Below are 16,099 nucleotides of genomic sequence, written 5' to 3'. Positions count from 1 at the left end.
GATGAAATCTCAAATAGAATAGTCCATCTCCAGTACACATGAGAGATTCCATTTCAACAAGTGAGGTTTACTATCTCTTAGATAGACGCAGATTTCATTCATTAATTTATTTGGCAGGTGTTAAAAATACAGGGAGGGCTACAGCTTTACTGTTGGTGCAGCGTCTACCTCCTGCTGCTCTGGACACTGAAGACTTCAGACTAAGCCATGTTTCTGGATACTGTTGTCACAACTTGAATGCAATTTCAAGTCCCGTTACTGGCTAGGTAACACTTTACTGATATTCTGACCTGTATTTCTGACATGGTTAAAGTGATCCAAATTGACAAGCGACTGAAAATTCAGGCAGCTGCAGACACATGCACAAAAAAGAGATATGGGAAGTATTTTTCACAGAATGGTCTTAATAGTCAAACAGAATAGCATTTTTTCTAATTGGTTCTAGTTATATATCAGAAATCTACAGCACACTTTTTATAATGATAGTAAATTCACAGAATATTATATCAAAGAACCATTTGCAGTGAGGCAAAACAGAGAAAACTGGTTAAAAGGCAAGAAACCAAAATAGCTTGTGTTCTTATTACAAGAAGAGAACTAACTTCACTGCAAGTAGGGCTGAATCCAATGCCAATTCAAGTCAAAAGAAGTCTTTCCATTGAATTGAGGGAACATTGGATTAGGTCCATATTTCAAAGAAGAATTTATCAAATGTTATTCTGTACTGGGTGCATGTTTCTGTACATACACACTATGGATGTATACATTTAAAAACATAGGGCGAGATCCTGCAAGCCTTACTATTTGAGGATTTTGGGCTTGAACTTGCAATGTTACATTTAACATATATTTGAAGGACAATATCACTACGTAAGTTAAAAAGTAACCATTATTACTAATAGAAATAATATTTCTATATACTTTACAGGAACTGATTCTCAAACAATAATATAATTAACAATATTAATATAAACAGCTGACCATGGGAGGTGTTGAACATTTTCAACAAAACAGTAAGGTCTTTCAACTCTCATTGACATCAACAAAAGCAGACTGTACTTGCCACCTTAAAACAACAATAGTATTAAACTCAAGATAAATATATGGACAGATATAGAGTGTCAGATCTTTTATTTTTGTGGCATCTGGGCATATTACCACGTTCATATAATTTCTGGCATCTTGAGAAAATTACAAATTGATTTCAGTAAAACTGTATTTCTCACCTTCCATCCATTAGGCTGCATAAATGTTTGTTTTCTTTATTGCTTTGTTTCAAAAAAATTTTGTCTCCTCTGGTGCTATCTGAAACCTCCTCCCGCTGATGTCAATAGAGGTAATAGATAGATTTTAGGAGGTGCCCTGCAACTGTGTAATTGAATTCAAAATGGATTGATCTGGAGTTCAATCAAGCCCATATTTATTTTACTCATAGTTATTGTATACTTTGGATCAGGGTTGCAGAGAGATCTGTCATGCTCGTGGATAAAGTGAAAGGTCGTTTGGCTCCATTAACCCATAAGGGGCAGGGTCTTAGTTAGAAGGGGCACAGCTGGGTCTAGCCTCCCTCACCAGCCCTTCAGGAGTTCCTGGAGCATACAGCACAGGGCTCTGGAAGTAATGTAAAGGGCCCATGGCTTTGGCTCCTGACACTGCTTCAGTAGCGGTCCTTTTTAAATCGGTGGGCCCCGAAACAGATTATTCCTTTCCAAACCCCCATTGGTGGCCCTGTTTTAGATATTTCACCATTTCCTTGGTAATGGTATATTAGCACCATTTCCTTTACTTCAATAAAGCTATGTTAATTTACTCCACCTGACGATTTGACTCCATTTTTTTTCCTAAGGGTAGAGCAAGCATATTCTAAAACAATACTATAATAGTGTCAGACTTTTTATTAATGCAAAATACAGTGTAGTATTTTCCAAAAAAATAACATGACTACAGAGAGACTTCACAATAAACTATAGCAACAGTGTGACAACTTGAAGTAATGCTAGATAATCTCCTGACAAAGGGTGAACAATTCAAGTTTCAACTTTTCATGTGGTGTGATAGCAGAACCACTACAAGGATATACAGAGGCTTTAAAATAACTTTTCATTCTTGCTAACCTTGCTAACTGTTAAAGTAGCAAATGAAAGGAGAAATGATAGGCATGATCTTTGCAGGTGAACCTGCTTCCATTCAATTACCAGAATGTGCCTAAAAATAAGATAATCAAACAACCAAATGTGTTTTCACTCACAAAACCAGGGATTAGACTGAAACTGTTTTAAAAATGTGGAGATAACTGACAAAATGAGCCAAATTCTTCCATGATTTACACCTTGTGCAACCTTTTTAATAAGGACAGTATGAAGCTGACATAAAGATATAATGGGCCCTATGTTTCTCTGACATATCCATGCAGTATGAGCTAATCTGCATACCTTTTTATATCAGTCTAACCATTACCAAATAGTTAGACAGGTACAGATCACAGTTAGATCACTATAAAGGTGCTTTATACCAATTTAGTTTATTTCACACCCCATACAGAGGGGGGCGGAGAGGAGGTTTGACTTAAAAACAGTTGGGCTGTGTCTAGACTGGCAAGCAGCTGCTTTTGTGGAAAAACTTGCCAGCTGTCTACATTGGCCGCTTTGAATTTGTGCAAGAACACTGACGATGTAATGTAAGATTGTCAGTGTTCTTCCGCAAATACAATGACTCTCCCGTTCGTGAAAAAGCCCTCTTGCGCAAATGCTTTTGCGCAAGAGGGCCAGTGTAGACAACTGAGAACTGTTTTGCGCAAAAAAGCTCCGATGGCGAAAATGGCGATCGGGGATTTCTTGCGCAAAATCGCATCTAGATTGGCACAGACGCTTTTCCACAAAAAGTGCTTTTGCGCAAAAGCATCCGTGCCAATCTAGACACTCTTTTCCGCAAATGCTTTTAACGGAAAAACTTTTCCATTAAAAGCATTTGAGGAAAATCATGCCAGTTTAGACGAAGCCTTGGAGTATGCCCCATTGAAAACAAATATAGGATGGGGGTCCTTTGGGAAAGCTGAGTTATGTTGAAGTAAAACAGGGAATAGACTTACGAATCACCATTATGGTCTTGGTCATGATGTTCCAAAAATAAAAGGTGGGCATGTATTATATAATATATAATAAGAAAATAACAGTGGCAACTGGCACCTTTGGATTTCTCTTACTGCAACTTTCTGTACAGTATTTTTGGGTAACAGATTATAAACCTAGTTAACTAATTAAACAAGCCATAAGGATTAGCTAAACTAAACTTTTTTTGTAGCAACATTCACCCTAGCAAACAGCTTAGGAAGTTACTTGCTAAATCACACTTAGAGTAAGAGACAGAGGAAGAGTCCTGAAAAATGATGCATTGCAAAGTCGATTCACACTGTTCTTCAGACATATCCACATCTTCATATATATATATTTTTCCCCAACAAGCAGTTTTCCTTATGATGTTTCATTCTTACAGCTAAGCCCTGAATTTCTTTCTTGAAGTGCTTACACTTGACATATTTTCCTTTTTCTCCCTGACAGGTTTTCTTTTGCACCCACAAGCCATGAGACGGCTTTTCTGTGGCAAAAGTGTAAGGGAATATATGAAGCTGTGTGTATGCTGAGTAATGTTTTCCCTTTTTCTTTCCTGTCCACTCCACTGTTCCTTTCTATTCTGCCTCTGTCCTTTCCTATATATTGTCTCTTTGCCTTTAGACCAGTGGTTCCCGACACGGTGCCCGCAAGCGCCATGGCGCCCACCGGGGCATTTATGTGCACCCACCAGGGACGGCCCGAGCCATTCTTGTGCCTCAGGGCCCGGGTACCCAGTGCATGCGCGACTCCCACCCCGGGCGAGCAACACATGCAAGGTGCCACCCCAGGCGAGCGGCACATGTGCGGCCCCAACCCTGGGCACGCAGCGCATGCACAGCCCCCACCCCAGGAGCATGCGCGGCCCTGCCCCCGGGCTCCCAGCAGCCCCAAAAGGTTGGGGACCATTGCTTTACACAGTCTTAACGAATTCTGCCATGCTTAGCTGAAGACCACCACCACCACATAAGCACAGAACAAAAATAACCCTATCCAGTCTTTGCACATGTTAGTCTATAGAGAAAGAGAAATTGAAAGCCCAGAATTTTCAAGAAGCAAAGAGCAGGTAGGCTGGACATACTAAAGACATTAATTTATTTTTATGAGACAATAAGTATATGTCTAGCACGTTTGTGATAAGATTTAATTGTAACTGTTATTTTTAAATGAGAAATGGAGAATTGTATTGATTATTATAAAAATCATTGATTTTTATCCATCCTGCCATACAGAAATAGCTTTATAGTGATATAATTACATCCACGCTTAAAAGGTTCTACCACTCAAACTATCATAGTATAATTAACACAGTACACTTTTGTGTGTAGTCAAGCCTTAATGTTCCAATTCAGCAAGTTTCTAAAATTTAAACAAATGCTTAAGCAATATAAGGACTAGTCATATGCTTTAATTTAGACAAGTGCTTAAGTTCCTTGTTGACTGGAATCCTGGCACGAGAAAACAAATAACCCATTATGTTCTCACGTTGATTTCCAACACAATTGAAATAAATAGAGAAATGGGTAAATTCCTCCATGATTTACACTCTGAGTATTACCCTTTCTGTTAATTGGATTGTGTGGGAGTGTAAATCAGAGAATTTCAACTTATGATATGTCTACACAGCAGTATTATTTTGGAATAACTGATGTTATTCTGAAATAACATAGTCCGCATCTAAACTACAAGCAGTTATTTTGACATAATGTCAAAATAATGTTGAGCTAGGAGATTCTTACTCTGTCTGACTCCTGTGACCCTCATTCTATGAGGAGAAAGGGGAAGTCAGAGGAAGAGTGCTCTTTCTCGAACTTCCTGCTGTGTAGACAGCACCAAAAGCTGAAATAAGCTGTTTTGACTTAAGCTATGCAATTGACATAGCTCAAACTGCCTAGCTTATTTTGGCTTTAGCCCTGCTGTGTAGATGTGCCCTAAATGTCTACAGTAATATACCACGCATAAATGATTTTATAGATTATCCTCAAGACATTCCACTACCGTCTGGGAATTAAAAGGAAAAAACCCAACACTGCAATAGAGAATGATCTTAATGATTTAGTTTCACTTTTTCCCTCTGTGTTGTATTGAATCAACACCTGCAACAAAGGAAATACCAGAGATAGCTTCACATCAGAGCTGGACGAATAAATACAGTTTTTAAAGAATTTAGATTCTTTCTAGATGGAAAGTGCTAAGTAAATCCAAATATTGCTAGATTTTTCACAATGCACTGCTTTCTGATTAGTATCTGATATTCAGAATGTTGAATACCAAATGGGTCAGATGAGGCCTACGGTAAACAGCAGCACTGAAATTAATGAGGTGTGTGTGTGTGCACGTGTGTACAGATACATGTATTTATGCTTGATATAGGGATAAACAACTCTATTGTGAAAATGAATACTATAGAATACATAAAACAATCGTACCTATTATTTAGCATTTCCTCACATTAAATTGTGTATATTTGTTTTCTGCCCTAATATGAACTTCTGCGTAATCCACACAGGTAGCCTGTGTTCTTAAAGAGTTGTAAAATGTAAATGGGTCACTGTTTTCATATCTTTAACATCTGTTGTTTATATCCAAGAAAGCACACCAGGGGCAAGAAAATTAATTCCCCAATTGCTGTCAACTGAGTTAGGGAACAGAAATAAACAGCTTACTGTAAAGCCTCTAGCTACAATAAAATTGCTGTCAATAAAGTGTGGTTGATATGGTTATGTTGTGATAGAAAAATAGATTCTTTGGAAATGAAAATCTGAAATGGTAACTAGAAAGATCCCCTTCATGTCCCTAACCACAAAAGAACAGTATCACAGAATTCCAACAGTATTAAATTCCTAGGATCCTATTTTTTCTACTATGTGTGGTGTGATTCTTATTAGCAGTTATGAAAGTTAGGCAATGCATGTCCAGGTGAGAACAGACTGCAATAATTCAGACAAAAATCCTCTGGATTGAAAACGGATTTAAAGAGAAAGGAAGCTTGCTAGGCTTTTACGGTATCTTAGCTGTGTATACAAAATGTTCTTTACTACAGTTTAGCATATACAGTGCCATTACAATTGAAAATAGTATTATAGTTCAGGGTTATGTTCAGATTTCCATTATAACGCCCAGTTTTCACATTCTCTTAATTTCCTGAACATTTTTCCTTTTCCTTAAATGTTCCATGTTTAGTCTCAGTTCAAAGATTAATTTCTTTAGCTAGTTACACAAAATCTGTTAGCCTATATTTGAGTTTGCAAAGGGGAAAAAATGCTGTAGTTTTTAAATGTTAAAATTCTCCCAGTAGCTAGTCCTCACCAATTACTAATATCTAGGCTAACATGTAAATATAAAATAACCATAAGTATACATAACTGAAACAATGAAATTATAGTTGATAGAAAATGAAATGTTGCACATCTGCCATAAAAAATGCCGCTAAGAACAATGCTATTTACAGGAATACGGAATGCTAGGAATACTTTATGGTAAATTTTACAAGGTATGAAAAATTCTTTACTGATATTTCACTATGGATTACCACTATTGCACACACTTTCAACTTTGCAACTGTGGAAAAACACATTAGATGCATTAGTGTTTAATCTTTTTTTCCCTTACAAAATAGAGGCACTGAACACAAAAGCTTCAGGTTACAATTTTAAAAACTCCAAAGTCAAAAAATGCCAAAAACTGCATTTGACAGAGCAAGCTTAAGTGATCTTCGCTCCTCATACTGAGCCTTCATTCTTCATAGACTCTCCTTACTCCCATTGGCTGAACAAGGAGCACAGAATTGGCCACACAGAATATGTTGTATTACTGTTTATGCGGTATAATATGTACCTTAATATGTAATATGGTTAATGTGTTAAGTTTCTATGATAACTCTTATTTTTTTTTGTTTTTTCTATATTTTGAGTGTTTAAAAATATAGGCCCAAATTCAGTGCTTGTTTAACTTGATTGACTTCATTGGAATCGTGCGCATTTCTGAAAAAGTTTAATTTTGGCCCAGATTACAAAAACCGCTTAAGCATGTACTGCAGTGGTTCCTATTTAGGGCAACATTTAAACTGGTCATTACCACTGATTCTGTGCTTATGTCCATTGACTTCAATAGGATGTATATATGCATTTTAGGTTAAGCACACTTAAGTGCTATTCTGAATAGGAATGCTTTCATGAATTGAACTCTTTGCTCAACTTTCACTGGGACATTAAAGTAATTTTTTAGGTCTATGTTGCTGCAGCTTTATAGTGGTGTAACTCCTTCCAAATGTGCTGGAACAGAGTTACATTTGTGTTGAACTGGAATGAAGTGTGGCGATTTCACTCTCATTGTCTCTTATTTCACTATTTATTTGACTGCTATTATTATGGCACTGAGTAGGGTTTTTTAAAAAAAACCTTTCTACTGTATTTTGCACTTAGCTGTTTGGTGCATACACTTAATATTTTGGAATTTGGATAGTGTTTTTGTTCAGTTAAATACTGAAAGGAACACTGATAGAATATCCTGCATAGATTTCAGTATTATTCATGGGTCATACCAGAGACTATAAAATCTGAACCACAAGAGCCGACAGTGTAACATTATTTTTACACTCCTAATTATATTATCTTTTAAAACACACTCCCAAGTTCAAGTATTTTAAAAGGACTCTGCTCAGAGCAGCTACCAGGTGTTCTGCACCATAGGCACTTGGGGCGAGCTTTGGTTCTTCTACTGGGCACTTTTTGAAACACTGATCATCCTAATGCAAAGTGGCATGCAGAAGTTTAGCCAAACAGTTCTCATTGGATTAAATGGCAATCACAGAGCTAAAACCCAACAAAGTATTCTGAAAATTTAGGAGTCCTGAAAGATTATATCATAAGACCCAGTCCGAGCAGATGACTTAAAAGTTAATGAGAGTTTTTTAGTTTATCCGCAGCACCTAATTAAATGTATATGTGTTTTCATCATGAATAATAATCTCAAATAACATTTGTAACTGAAAATATATCATGATAACATTTCCCAGAGAAATATTCCCCAGTCTCCCTTTTTTATACCAACATTTCATGGACCCTTACTAAATTATGGAAAGAAAAACTTTCTACAAAAGATCAGGCGATTGCTTTACTATAGCTTTTTAGCACAAAACACATAAATTTTCAATTCTAAATGCAAGAAAACAATACAATGGCACAGAATTTCACCTAACATAAGAAAGGTTGTATTTAAAATGTAATATTCTACTATAAGGACATACTCAACATCACCAAGGCTTTAAAAAGCCCAGCAACCCATAACTATGAAACTACTTTCTGTATCATCACAGTGAACAGTAACAAAAATACATCCTAACTCTGGAGATCATATATAGAGAAATACCATACTGCTAACTCATGCTGCCACTGTTGGCTAAACTCAAACATCAGAAAATGTGATAAGGTCTAAATGCTTAGTTGCTGCAACAATGTCAACTGGAAAATCTTTTTTTTTTTAAATCAGGCTTATGAATGGAAAAGCTCAACTGAAATAATTGTTTATATTAAAAGAACAATAAAATATAGCTGCATTTTCAGTATCTTGCAACATTATACCTCTTCTACAGCCTAATTCAAAGTCTACAGAAGTCAATGAGAGTCTTTCCATTGACTGTAACAGGATTTGAATCAGGTCCATAATAAAAGAATATGAGCATACTGCCTGGTATTATTAGTAAATCTCAAGCAACATTTGTTTAATGTAAAGAAAAAAAAGGAAGGTGAAAAAGTTGCCCACAGGTTTTCCACCCACATTCAACATCACTGTTCAGTGTTAACATATTCTGTCAGGTAAATCATTTTGGTGAGTTTTAACTTCCTTGAACTTCTCTAAGAGGCTGAAGAGGATTAAGAACAATTATTTTAACAGAACTTGGGAAATTAAGTTAAGTTAATAGCATCTCTGAACATAGATTTTCAAATTTTGTACCCAAAATGGGGTAAAAATCTGTTCCCTCATCTGAACAACCACAGATTACTCAGAACTGCTCTGCACTGGAGGTTTTTTAAATCAGCATTTCTTAAAACATGTAGGCTGATAGGAGTGCTACTGAAAAAGCATAAAACATTCTGAGAGTTTACAGTGCTTTAAAGGTCCTTGTGAAAGATAGATTTTTGTGAAGAGAGGTTTCGAAATTTTTCCTTCAATGCCTCATTTCAAGTCTGTTGAGAGTTTTGGAGTAATTACCTAAACAGCAGATGCCTTGTCAGTGCCTGTTTTAAACAATGCATCTTGTTAATATGACCTTACAGACACCCAAAAGTCAAGAGATGGTTTTGGGAACATCTCATTCATCTTAGATAAGGCTAATGCGACAGCAAGGGCATTACCTCGCCATAAACTTGGCTACCGACAAAAATTTTTTTGCAAAGACAGGTTTAAATGTCCCATGCCTGCTGCTCTAAGACTCATAGTTTATGGACCCCTAATAAATTCAGACAAGTCACCATACACTGAAGAGTACAATGTCTATATTATAAGTTAACTGCTAAATTCTAGAAAGTTGGTGCAGTAAAATTTAAGGACTAAGAAGCTGCTTTGTAAACACGCAAATTTAACTAACTACTGGTTGCTCCAGTGCAACTATGATTAAACAAAAGGTTTCTTTGGCTGTAGTACACTTTGATCCTCCCTCCCCCATTTCCTATCTACTGCAGGACTGGCACCTGGCCAGCACAAGCGACACAGTACCTTAGTGCCATCTACAGGCTATATTGACATTCTAATTTAGTGGCAAAAGACAAGCATCAATGAAATAAATTAGACAGCACTGCATTTAAATCTTTATTAGCAAGGAATTATTAGACCTAAGAAAAACTAATGCTGGATTTGGTTGAAATATGAGTTTCTCAGCCTCCTAATCCCTCTTCATATGGCATATTTCACAGTTTAAAATGAGTTATGACAGATCACTTATGCATAACAAGGATGAGAAAATATTTACAACGGGCTAATGTTTTTCTGCATAATTAAGTTATATTTAGAGCAAATGCATTCCTTTTGAAAGTATACTTTGGACATTTTTGAAAATATGCAAAAAATTCTATTAGACCCCCTACTTTTCTCTATAACAACAAAATCATTTAAAATCAAAATAGAGGAAGACTTCCTTATGGCTTAGTTATATCCTCCCAACAAACCATATGCTTCACAGCTGAAGTTCCTTGGAAATTCTGCTGTCTTTGTAAGTGAAAAATAAGAACCCTTTTAACAACAGTAACTTAACAATATTCCTCATTAGTTTGAAATATTAAAAAACCCTAAAATCAGCCTCACTTGAAATGTAAAAAAGAATTTATATATTCCTAAAGTAACACAGTTAATCCTGAAACAGACAAATTTTCTCTTGGAGTGGAATTTGGCATATTATGAAACAGTTTTTCTTCTTTAGAAACCTTTACACTGGGACACTCTTGGGAAAACGATTTGGCTTTTAACAATTTATTTTCAGTTTTGATCTGTTGTTTATCTACACACATATACATGTGTGTATGTGTGTGTGCATGCGTGTGTATATGTGAACATGTAGATCTTTTTAATAATCAGTGACTCTTAAAACTGTGAAATATCAGAGGCATTTTACAAGTCTCCAGACAGATGGTAAAGTGGTCGTTTTTTCTCTCTCCATATTATAACTAAGCTAAAAGTAGACCTAAACAAAAGACATACTGGCACTTTAATACTGGTTGATTGGGCACTTGTATGCAGTACTTATAGACCAGTAAAAGTGCTCATTTACCTGTCTGGTGTGTAAGGGGCCCTTTGTCTTGAAGCCTCCTTGGGAACTGCACTCTGAGGCACTGAAGTGATCTGAACTAGTGGAAGAGCGTTTGGAAAGGGTGTCACAACCACCAACAAAGGTGTTGTCCAACGGAAGTTCCTGAATCACATGGTGCTTTTTCACTGATACTGGAGTGTCAGGTTTAAGATGAAAAGCAGACTGTGGAGAGGCAGATTTGTAATGCTTAGCAAGATCAGGACTGTTAGGCTTAAAGGTTGTTGGTGGTGCTGTGCCCCAGTCAAATCTTCCTATACTTTGCTCCTCCAGCTCAGCTGGAAGGCTTATTGTCCCGTTGATAGGTTCATGAACAGCATCATCAGGTTTCGATTCCTCAATGGTAACGAAGTTCAAAAGAGAACTTTTAGGAGACTTCCTTTTCTTCCTTTTCTTTTTTTTGTTTTGTTTGTTTTCCTGATTGGGAGACATCCATTCAGCACCTTGCTTGCTCCTTTGTGCCGCTTTGAACCTAGATGCATGTCGGCAGCGAACCAGAACCGTGACAAAGATTACCACTATTACAACCATAGCACCTGCCACTATAGCAATCATGATAGTAAGATAGTCCTCATTTTGATAAGGTTGGCTACTGTCCCCTATGTTCCGGTCCAAGGGCGTTTCCATAGTCCTACGTATCAAGTCATAAATATAAGAGGCATTTCCAGCAGTGTCATTTACATACAAAAATACAAGCACAAGAGTATGCAAGGATTTAGGGTAACCTAAGTCACTTATGTTGACCACTAAACGATGCAGCCCCACATCAGTAGGAGCTGGTTTTTCTTCCAGGGTAATATTACCTGTCACTGGATCAATACGAAATAAACCTTTGTTATTTCCACTTACAATTGTGTATTTAAGTTCAGCATTCATTCCAGTGTCTATATCCACAGCAAATACTTCTGCTACAACAGAGCCTGGGATTGCTGAAAGTGGCACCAACTTAAAAGAAGTGTTAGAAGGTGGGTAGATGACAACGGGGCTGTTATCATTAACATCCATTACATTTATTGTTACTTTCGCTGTAGAAGAGCGAGGAGGTTGTCCTCCATCAATGGCCTTGACATCAAACGTGTATGAACTCTGCTGTTCTCGATCAAAAGAAACATTGGACTTTATAACTCCAGAGTAAGGATCCAGCACAAAGTTCTCATTGTCATTCAGGATGGAAAGGGTGACTGCTTTATTTTCCCCTGCATCTGCATCGGTCACTGTGATCACTCCCACAGTGCTATACTTTGGTAAGTTCTCAGATACAAAAAACTGAAAATGATTATGAGTAAATTTGGGACTGTTGTCATTTTCATCCAGCACCGTAACAATTACAGCTGCTTGACTCTGCAGCGGAGGGGTGCCATTGTCCCTTGCTGTTACAGTGAAAATGAAACGTTCTTGCTCTTCCCTGTCAAAAACTCTGGAGGCTGTCAAAACTCCCGTCTTTCGATCCAGATCGAAAAAGGAGGCATTAGGGCCAAGTTGATAAACAATGTCGGCATTTTTCCCACTATCTTCATCTGTGGCACTAATAGTTGTTAAGTATAGACCACGACGATTGTTTTCAGAAACTGACAGCTCAATTACAGGCTGGCTGAAAATTGGAGGGTTGTCATTTTCATCTTCCAGTTTAACTCTTACCAGGGCAGTCTGGTTCAAACTGGGCTTGCCAGAATCAGAGGCAACAATTTTAAAGCTGAATTCTTTGGTGCCCTCATAGTCCAACAAGGAAGAGGTCTCTAACAAATACTGGTTGTCGTAAACTGCCTTCAAGTGAAATGGGACCTCTCTCTCAATGAAACAGATTACTTTGCCATTCACATCAGTGTCCTTATCTGAAACTGTAATTAGGGCAATCTTTGTATTGACAGGATCTTTCTCAGATAAGTATACTGTGCCATTGATGGGACTTATAATGTACCTGAGGTCTATGTTAGGAGGGTTATCATTTACATCAGTGACATTGATGGTGACAGTTGCCCGAGCAGGAGTAGAGCTACCGTCACTGGCCAGCACTGTCACTTTGTGAATAGCAGTCTCTTCTCGATCTAAGGACCTCTGGACTGTAATCAGCCCTGTTGTGTTGTTTAAAGCAAAAAGCCTTTTGGTTGCAGGGGCTACTTGGGCACCAAAAATATATCTGATTTCTGCATTGCTTCCTACATCTGCATCTGTAGCATGAAGCTGAATTACAGAGGTGCCTACAGGGGCATTCTCTGGTATGTGAACCTCCACCTGACTCTCTTTAAACACTGGCCTGTTATCATTGACATCACTTACTGTGACCTGCAGTATGGCTGTGCTGGATTTCTGAGGGGTTCCTCCATCCTCTACTTTGATTTTCATCACATAGGTGTCCTTCTGCTCTCTATCCAAGTTTTGCTGTACAATCAGTTGAGGCCATTTCTCTCCTTCTGGAGTTTCAACAATATCCAGTCCAAAGACACTCTGCCCATTTAACAATTCATAGTGCTGTACACCATTGAAACCAGTGTCGGGATCAGTTGCTGATGGAATTGGAAAGCGGCTGTTGATCAAAGTGTTTTCAGGTATGGAAATATTGATGACAGGAGATGGAAACATAGGTGCATTGTCATTGGTATCTTTTACAATTATTTTTATTTTGATTAGCCTAAAAAAGTCATTGGGGAGGATCACCACTTCAAGTTCAAAAAAACATTCATTTTCTTCAGCATATGAGGCTCCTGCACAGAGTTTTTCTCTGTCTATTCTGTTAGAGGTGGTGAAGATTTCCCCGGTGGTGCTGGACACTTTGACCAAAGGGGCATCCCCTGCTTTAGAAACCAGTCTGTAGACAAGGCTGGCACTGGTCCCTGTGGCAGTATTGATGTGAGAAATGTTCAGATCCTTTGGTATGTTTCCTATGGGTACATTTTCAGGCAGCTCCTCTCTAATAGTGTAAATAAGTTCTTGAGCTATAGCTGAATCCAGCCTTAAACAGGCAATCAGAGCGGCCAACAGGTAAAAATCCCGCAGGTTCATGATAATGTGTTTATTCTCTTTTTCTGGATTTTAGGATTTAAAGGTTTCCACGGAGGAATGGTGCACGATTTGCAAGAGGAGGCGTGCATGGACTGCAGGATGCATTACATCTCATTTCTTATTTGGAGACAGCAACTGTCAACACAATCACACAGACGAGCATTATTGTTTCACAAAAATACCAAAACAAATCCACAACCACCAAGACCTACTACTAATTATAGCAATGCACACTTGCACACTGTATAGCTCTGTTTCAGTCTTTTAAAAAGCAACCCCGGACGAATGCAGCAATATCCCGTTAGTTGCACATACTGAGAATGGAATGAACTACTTGCAGTATTAAAGGCAGCTACTCTTCCCACAGACTTTCCAAATCATTTGTTAGCACATGGTGTAATAATCAGTAATGTGCACTCCCCCCTCCCCTTCACCCAGCCATTTGGTGCAAGTGAAAAACCTTGATGTACTTCTCTAGGATTCTGTGCTAACTGCAATGTCAGCTGCCAAATATAATTTGTTGTTTCCTTCCGTGCATTTTTTCTTGCTAACCAGATTTTTCTTTCCTCTTGGTGCCTTGCATCCCGCTCTACTGCTATGGTACTGGGAAATAAGCACCCGGACATGCTGCAGCAGCAGCAGTCGTCACTGGCTACTTCACATCCTTATTAACTAAAGACACAATAACAGGACTCACAGTTTTCTTACACAGTAAGCTCGATGTCTCCTCTCCAGATGTTGGACACTTCACCTTATGTTTAATAATGTTAAACTTTATTTGATTTTTTAAACAGTCTACATCAGAGAGATTGGGGGATTCAAAATGCAACTTAGAAGCAACCAGCATGTTTGCAAAGAACATGCAGGAAAATATATGCTCTGATCACAGGGGGAGGGGAAAAGGTGCAGTCTTTTACCACTGACACTGATCTCCCCTCAGGATGTTATTAGCAGCTACCACACATAAATACTGCAGACTGATAATGCAGGTTAAAAAAATACTTCTGCCTAAATGCTCTAGTAACCGCAAATTAAATGGTGCAAGGCTCCAGGCATCTACATACTTTAGGAGAACTGGTCAGCTCCTAAGCACTACATCTTATCTGCATTAAGCTGCACGGTAGCTGATGCCTGTGATCACTTCCAGCAGAGTGATGCAGGTAGGGATGCAGACAGCCGAGTAGGTGAGCCTTTGCCACGAACAGCAACTGAATCAGAAACACAGATTCTTTCCCTAGATAGGTATATTTGCTATGTTTTTTTAAAAAAAAATCAGAGACCGGGTGCATGTGTAACTTTGCACTTACACTGGTCGTCTACCTTTGCCGATCTGCCGCGGCTCAGCAAGGATCTGATCCAACACATACAGCACAAAGCATCTGCTAAACCACCAGTTTTGGAGAAATCAGCAGCAGCCAAACGCTTGATCTTTGCGAAATGTGTTGCTTCGGGGTGGGAAATTAGCAACTCCAGAGAACACATTCACAGTTCTGTCGTTAGTCATCCTCTCCACGTTTCATTTCTATCCGGCGACGATCCTTCTGGTGCCGAACGTGCACTCACCACCACAACCAACCAGCGAGCACAAAACCCAGCCAGTGCATTTCTTTAGAGCAGGGGTATTTTCCACTCTACACCGCTCACATTTCCCATTCCTCTCTCGTCAGTGCAGAGAGGCAGGTAGGTACAGTCTGCAAGTTCTTATTAGAAATGTCAGAGTTGGGCTGGTTGAGGCTTCTCTCCGCTTCTTTTCATCTCTGGGGCGATAGGTACCAAGGAAAATCCTACTAGGTTATTGCTTTAGTGATGGAAGGAAGCTCCAGCGCTTCTCCTGCCCTTCTTCCTCCTAGTGTCTCTTTCTTTCTCTCCTTCTCTCTCTCTGAATCCGAACTGAAATTTCTTGATATAACTCTCAATAAGCCCAGAGGGAGGGTGTGAGCATTGCGAAGCCACCCCTCCTGTGGCACCTGATTGGGTTACAGCGGCAGGGGCGGAGGCTGGAGCGGGGCAGACCCGGCATTGGCCGCCAGGCGCGTCGCTCGGGCAGCAGGGAGGCGGAGAGACGGGGCTCGCCGCCGCGCGGAATGGCTAATGGGGTTGCGGGCGGCGGCGGGCTGGAGCGCGGCGCGAGAGACGCGGGAGCCGGGACCTCTTGGGTCCAGGCCTCGGAGCCGCTGCAGGGAAGAGGCTC

General features: G+C 39.0%; 1 protein-coding gene across 6 annotated transcripts in view; it reads right to left on the bottom strand.

The window, feature by feature from the left end:
* PCDH9 (protocadherin 9) overlaps window positions 1–15,809 on the bottom strand; it is a 963,669-nt gene extending 947,860 nt beyond the window's left edge. For all 6 annotated transcript variants that reach the window (XM_075918915.1, XM_075918917.1, XM_075918916.1 and 3 more), the window contains exons 1-2: window positions 15,216–15,809; window positions 10,873–14,043 (exon numbers count right to left, since the gene is read on the bottom strand). In XM_075918915.1, the coding sequence (XP_075775030.1) occupies window positions 10,873–13,908 (3,036 nt within the window). In that variant the 5' untranslated portion in view covers window positions 13,909–14,043; window positions 15,216–15,809. The remainder of the gene's footprint in view (window positions 1–10,872; window positions 14,044–15,215) is intronic.
* Between the last annotated feature and the right edge of the window lie 290 nt (window positions 15,810–16,099).

Source organism: Pelodiscus sinensis, chromosome 1 (genome assembly GCF_049634645.1).
Source record: "Pelodiscus sinensis isolate JC-2024 chromosome 1, ASM4963464v1, whole genome shotgun sequence".
In the NCBI taxonomy this organism is placed as follows: domain Eukaryota; kingdom Metazoa; phylum Chordata; order Testudines; family Trionychidae; genus Pelodiscus; species Pelodiscus sinensis.
Note: the sequence above shows the minus strand (reverse complement) of the source record. Positions and strands in the feature narration are given on the sequence as shown.